Genomic DNA, 7500 nt, shown 5'->3' on the forward strand with positions numbered 1-7500 from the left:
ATTGCATTTTAAGCTGTAAGTTTACATCAAATCACATTAATGATGTTAAATCAGACAACGCACCGGCAATTTAGTGATATCCTTGCAGTTGTGGTCTTGAGATAAACTCCTGAGTCCTCTAAGTCCGAGACCAAGACAAGACCGAGGAGAAATGCAGTCGAGACCAAGACAAGACCAAGACCATCAAAAAATGGTCTTAAGACCGGTCTCGAGACCAAGACCGATCTCGAGTACTACAACACTAATACATACATTACGTAAACAAAAGCTTTTATATTAGATGTGATTAATCGCGATTAATCGATTCGACAGCACTAATTATATATTAATCGAGGACATAATCGATAGCTTGATTATCAAAATATCATATAAAAATATTATAATATAATAAAAAAATAAATAAAGATCAGGTGATCGACTTGAAGTGGTGCTTTAATGTCATACACCGATCGGTCTGTGCAGCGCCACTTCAAGTCAAACACACCTATTATTAATATCTTGGTAATCATTAAAGATTCTTGCCAATGGAATCACTGTGTGGTCCTAGACAGACTCGATTGAGTTAATGGACTGAATTGTTCATAATAATGGAGTTCACATGAGCAAAGTGACCTCGGGTGCAGTCCGCTTTCACAACAACCAAACTCCGCCAACAAACGGATTCAAGTCCTAGCCCAAACAGAACATTCTGGGCTTTGAAAACCTAAGCAGATTTAGGTGATGTCGCTGAGATACTGAACTAGGATCATTCTGCTTGTACTTCAATCCCTTCTGCTATTTACTCAGTAATATTAAGCCTGGCCCAAACAATTCCCCTCCTTCTGAACAGGCTCAATGCACTCGTGTACTCAAGCTCAAAACTCATTTCTTATCAAACGCCAGTTATCGTGATGGCCAATTTCACCAAAATAGACAGTTTGATTAACCCAAAATAGCTCTGTATACATCAAAATCAACACACCCAAAATCCGAACGAACAGTTCAATATGCACAGCCCAGATCTGAGAGAATTATTGAATCTATGGAAGTTCCCAGAAACAATGATGGAAAAAAATCTCAGCGATATAATAAACTATTCCAGGATCCGCACAGAGGCAGCAGCCAAAAAGCCAGAGGGCAGGCATTTGCTGTTACGCAATCACCTGCGCTGCACTGGTGGGCAGCAGGCACCGAGGATCCCAAAGCAATTTATAGCAACATAATGCTGCCATTTAAACTAAAGAGATTGTTTCTGGCAAAGCAGCAGCATCAGAGACTTCACCTCGAATAGACTTGTTATGAAGAGACAAGACAAGAGAGCTTTGTTTCTTTGTGCCGTCCCTGGACATAAAGATCAAATAGCACAGAGAACAAAGGGAGGACATTGATCACGGTGTGGGCACAAAAGCCCACTTTAACTTAAACATGTTCAGTCACTGAAAGATCTTTAGCTCTTAATGAAAGGCATTAATATAGCCTACGTGCCCGTTATTAACTACAGATGCAGCCCTGTGTGTACCAGAGGGCACCTGCAGGGCTTTCTGCAAAGCGGTTTGGAAAGATTAATGGATTTGGAAATTAAACTTACTTAAACCTTTGTACAATTTGACACATTAGAGCGATTTTTCACTGCTGAAATCTTCCTTTGTGTTATGTTGATCGGTGTGGCCCTCTGCAGATCACTATACTTTACTACAACAGTAACAGATGGCTGTATATACTTTGACAAAAATGTATTTCCATGCGTTTTTATTCTAAACTTGAATGTGATTATAGTGACACAATTATTTAAAAAAACTAATATACACAAATATTTTTAATGAATACATTTATTAAGCAAGAATGCATTAAATAGATTTTTAAAAATGACAGTAAAAGACTTTTACTTGTTACATACATGGGTCAATTACAAATTTTAATAATTTTAAGCAAAAGAGTTTTAAAATGCATTTTTTGTGTCCAAAAAATGTATGGTTATTGATTCATATTGGTTTTACAGCTTTTACAACAGCATTAATTCATTATTAAACAAGATTTTTCCAGAAAATGTCAGGTGGTGCGACCATATATTCATTTAAAATAATATACATATACAATATACAAATTAATTATTGTAAAATGCATATCACATGGTAAATTCCCTTTCCTATGTATTGTCCTTTTAGTCCTATTCCATATTGGAATTAGTCCATATAAACGGACACTTTTCTATGTGTTCAGAACACAATTTTCCATAAGGAGTTTTTATGTGTTTTTTATTTTATTATTATTATTATTATTATTTGCATACATTATATAATGGTTTACATTTATATTTCTTACTTAATTTTGCAATTGCAGTGGGAATTGATACTTTTAAATGTAAATTTGCTGGTCGCACCACCTGACATTTTAGGTCTTTGAAACACCACAACTCAAAAAGTCAATTGAATTTTTTTTAAAAATTAAAAGAGTATCTTATAAAGGAAATATTGTAGATCAATTTGATATGTGACATGTATTTATTAATTTTTTGGGGGAAAATAATGAATTCGGACACAAAAAAATACATGTCATGTCATTGACCCACATATTTTTAAATAGAATTTCCATTGATCAAAAATCCTGAATTTTGTTTTTGTTTCTTTCAACAAAAATGTTAAAGGGTTAGTTCACGAAATGAAAATGAAAATTATTTTTGGGTGCAAAAAACAAAAATAACGACTTTACCCAACAATTTCTGACACTGTTTACGTTGTAAACACAGTGCAGCGCTTCCGGGTTCTACGGCAGGACGTCAGCTCTCCATTGGCTAGATCCTGCGTCAGCATCACACACATGTGTCATGGTGCTCACGTGAACAGCATCGGAGACTTACACGGAAGAGAAGAAATTGTTGAATAAAGGCATTATTTTTGTTTGTTTTTTTGCACACAAAAAGTATCGCTTCATAACATTAAGGTTGAACCACTGTAGTCACATGGACTATTTTTACAATATCTTTAATACCTATCTGGGCCTTGAAAGTGGTAATGGCGTTGATGTTTATGGGGGGAGGGGGGGTCAGAAAGTCAAAGGTCTTACGGGTTTGCAATGACATGAGGGTGAGTAATTAATGACAAAATTTTCATTTTTGGGTGAACTAACCCTTTAAGTAGCACAAATACAAAGTTCTGTCATGAAACTCTAGATGGCACAGGCATCTTCAGGCATTGGTTCTTAACTCAATCTGTTTGCAATAACATTGTTCTCTATATACCACAGCCGATTGGTTCCAATGAGTTTGCAGCTTAACTTTCAAATACTTGGTCAGCGTTTGCATAACAGTTGCAGCACGCTTTCAGAAACCCTCCACCTTCCCCAGCTCCACCTGTATAGATCTTCTATGGGTAATTAGTGGTGCTTGCGAAGCAAGGCATCACTATTACTATCTCACCCAGGAACGGTTTATTATTATTATTCCGGACAACATTTTGTCCCGCTACTCCTCCCGCACCGTTTGTCACAGACCCATGAATGAGGCGTCAAAACGTGCGGCTTATTCGGGAATGGTGTGCTATATCTTTTCTAAGGGGTCGGGGGTGCGGTGTTCGCCCCAGGGGCGAAAAAGTAGCAAAAAAAATCCCATAGACTTAACATTGCGAAAAATTTTAACGAGTCATAACTCTGAGAGAGGATTTCGTACAAACTCGTGTGTCACCACATTTGAAGAGGCTGGCAGGCCATGTAAGATAACACATCGCAATGGGGTGTGAGTTGTACCCCTGGGGCGCTAGAGCTCCCCAAATTTGCCCCATTGACTTATAATGGGGAGGACGTCCCATAAAACTCATGTTTCTCTTACTATGAGAACTTGCATAGGGATTTTGTATTGACCACAGCTCTTGCTCACAGTGTCACAGAAACAAGGGGGTGGGCTCAATTTACTCAGCCAACCATTCACTATCTCAGGATAATTGTGACCCTATCAAGCTACGCCCTAGCAACCATTTAGAGCTCCCTAGCAACTGATCCCATAGACTTCCATTCAAAAACATCAAAGGGATATCTTTGGATAGAAGTGTCATAGAAACATGAGGGTGGGTTTGTTTGACTCGGGGCATCAACAGCCAATCACAAATCCCCTTCAACACTTCCTAGCCACACCCTAGCAACCATTATCAAGCACCCTAGCAACACAAATCCACAGAGGGATATCTCCACATCAGAACATCGTAGAGACATGGGGGTAGGTTTATATCATTCATTATGACAAGCAGTATCATCATTGGATGCTGCCAAGCCACTCCATAGCAACCAAACAGAGTACCCTAGCAACCGTTTACCAAAACCTATATCTCTGAATCAGAACATCATACAGACATGGGGGTTAGTTTATATCATTCATACTAACAAGCAGTATCATCATTGGATGCTGCCAAGCCACTCCATAGCAACCAAACAGAGTACCCTAGCAACCGTTTACCAAGACCTATATCTCTGCCTCAGAACATCGTAGAGACATGGGGGTAGGTTTATATCATTCATTATGACAAGCAGTATCATCATTGGATGCTGCCAAGTCACTCCATAGCAACCAAACAGAGTACCCTAGCAACCGTTTACCAAAACCCATATCTCTGCATCAGAACATCATAGTGATGGGGGTTGGTTTATATCATTCATTATGACATGCAGTATCATCATTGGATACTGCCAAGCCACTCCATAGCAACCAAACAGAGTACGCTAGCAACTGTTTACCAAGACCTATATCTCTGCCTCAGAACATCTTAGAGACATGGAGGTTGGTTTATATCAAGCAGCTAATAGTTGCTAAGTAGTGATATTCAAACCGTATAGCCACACCCTAGCAACCATTTACAGTATCCTAGCAACCTTACAAACACATGAATAAGCCATATCTCAGCCCCAGAACATCCTACAGACATGTTGCTTGGCTTTTTTGCATCCCAGTAGCATCCGGGTGGCGAGTCTTGCCACGGCAAGCACCACTCACATTTTCTTCAGGAAATGTACATTCTAGTTCATGTATGCTATTGTACAGCAGCAGCATGTCTTACTTGCTCACAGCAGCGTGTCTGTGTATGTATTGGTAGTAGCATGTCCATGTTTGCTCTGCAGCAGCAATAACAGCAGTAGCAGATCTATTCCACCAAGACTAAACATATTAACATTGTCATATCCATTACCATGCCAAACACTCTGAGAGTTGTCATGACAGAACTGTTTTTAATATTAATATAAATAAGAATTGTTTCTATAGCTGCAAATAAGCATATTAGAATGATTTCTGATGTATCGTGATACTGAAGACTGGAGTAATGATGCTGAAAATTCAGATTTGCCATGACAGGAATACATTTCATTTTAAACAACATTAAAATAGAAAACATATTTTTTTTTACTGTATTTTAATCAAATAAATGCTGCCTTGATGAGCATAAGAGACTTCTTTCAAATTCACTATTCAAAAGTTTATGAATGGTATTGTATATTCAAGAATCAAGATACCTTTTTTGTGAATACATTTGATTTCCTTCAGAAATTGCCAAATAAAGAATGCATTTTTAGATATTTTGAGTTTTAAAAAAAAAGCCATTTGTTACACTACAAAATGAAAAGTCAAAAGTATATAATATATACATTTTCCATTAGACATTCATATGAAGTGACCTACATATTTTATATATATATATATATATATATATATATATATATATATATATATATATATATATATATATATATATAGTATTAATAAATATTTATTTTACATTGCCATATCAGCACCAAATGCTAAATAAATAAAGAACACACTTTTTTTGTTTTTGTTTTTACTAAAACCTTGTTTGTTGATTAATAAAAGTTCATGGAGATGTTGCACACATAGAAATTAATGTAATTACACATGGATTCATATTTAAGAACAAAATATTATGAAATAATCAGGCTGAACTTACCCTCAGGTGGTTCTTCACGCAGGTAAGGTGGAAGTTCTTCATTATTAGGGTCAGAAGGTGCTTCCTCGATCACCTCAGTCTCTGTACTCGGGCCCTTGAATTAACACGATAATACAGTTAATGCTGTTAATACATAAACACAAACACAACAATCCAAAAAACAATAACACAGTCATTACTCTTATGCAGTACATTTTCATGTTCCATTAAAGATGCATATCATGTTCCATATACATATATTTATCGATCAGGGATAACATGATCACCACTTTAACACTCTATCACTGCCTCCGCCGGCTTGCCTTCTACCCATAGTGCATCCTGGTGCCATGCGTTCCCCAGGTAAGTCACGCACATTAACTTCTTGAGCAATTTGAGCTTTAGTAGCTCGCCTGTTTGATTGAACCACGCGGGCCAGCCTTTGCTCCCCACGTGAATCAATGAGCCTTGGCCGCCCATGACCCTGTCGCCGGTTCATCACTGTTCCTTCCTTGTTGGACCACTTTTGATAGATACTGACCACTGCAGACCGGGAACACCCCACAAGAGCTGCAGTTTTGGAGATGCTCGTCTAGCCATCACAATTTGACCCTTAACAAACTCGCTCAAATCCTTTTCCACTTTGAAGACAAAATGTTCACTTGCTGCCTAATATATCCCATCCACTAACAGGTGCAGTGATGAAGAGATAGTCAGTGTTCACTTCACCTGTCATAATGTTATGACTTATCGGTATATTATATTAAACTCACAATTTTAAAAGATCAGAAATCAAGTTACAAGTTCAAATACACACACACAATCATAATTCCATTAGAACTTTGACATATTGAGTCAAGTTGATAAATAAGGACAAATGACATAATTTGAGTGGGAAAACAGCAGCACAATCATACAGTAAGTTCATTAGATAATTTCTGTGACGTTTTGTAGTATTATCTGATTTATTTCACCCCAAAACATCTGATTGTATATCAAATAAAAAAATTAATTTCAAGGTTACGCCTCACAAAAATGTATTTGCCAATCTTTCACTAAACAATTGATAGCATCATCCTTTTATTTGCATTTTGTCAGACGTTTGATCCTCATTATGACATATTTCGTAAAGTCTGCTATACACATTTATAGAAATACTTCCTTATATTACAAAGCATATTTATATCTGAAAAGTTATAGTGCATAAGGTACTGTATAACATGAATGACCCAATTACAACAACAATTATCATTATGACCATCGTCGTCATCATCACCATCTCTTCCCTGACAACCATTTTACAGCCTCGTATACTGCCAAAATCATAAACTTTATGGTTGCAACAAAAAAAAAAGTAAACCTGCATCGCTTATGTCTTTTGCATTATCATGCTGATGAAATATTATAACGTTACCCTATTTAGCCATCGACTCATTGTCAGCTGTCCCGTTTATCTAATATCAGAGCGAGATAACACAACATATATCCGAGTAAATCGCATTTAATGGCACAGTAACAAAAAGGCCCGCATGCAAATACTTCTGATTTCAAAAATTCAACAGTTTGTGCTCTTGCAGAATCAGGTAAGAACAGGTTTGGC

General features: G+C 37.1%; 1 protein-coding gene across 1 annotated transcript in view; it reads right to left on the bottom strand.

Annotated features, from left to right (window-relative positions):
• LOC307122312 (transmembrane protein 263-B) overlaps positions 1 to 7500 on the bottom strand; it is a 39239-nt gene that overhangs the window by 31525 nt on the left and 214 nt on the right. The window contains exon 2 of the mRNA XM_079810378.1: positions 5922 to 6015. Coding sequence (XP_079666504.1) covers positions 5922 to 6015 — 94 coding nt within the window. The remainder of the gene's footprint in view (positions 1 to 5921; positions 6016 to 7500) is intronic.

Source organism: Gobio gobio, assembly GCF_949357685.1.
Source record: "Gobio gobio genome assembly, chromosome: 25".
NCBI classification, from domain to species: domain Eukaryota; kingdom Metazoa; phylum Chordata; class Actinopteri; order Cypriniformes; family Gobionidae; genus Gobio; species Gobio gobio.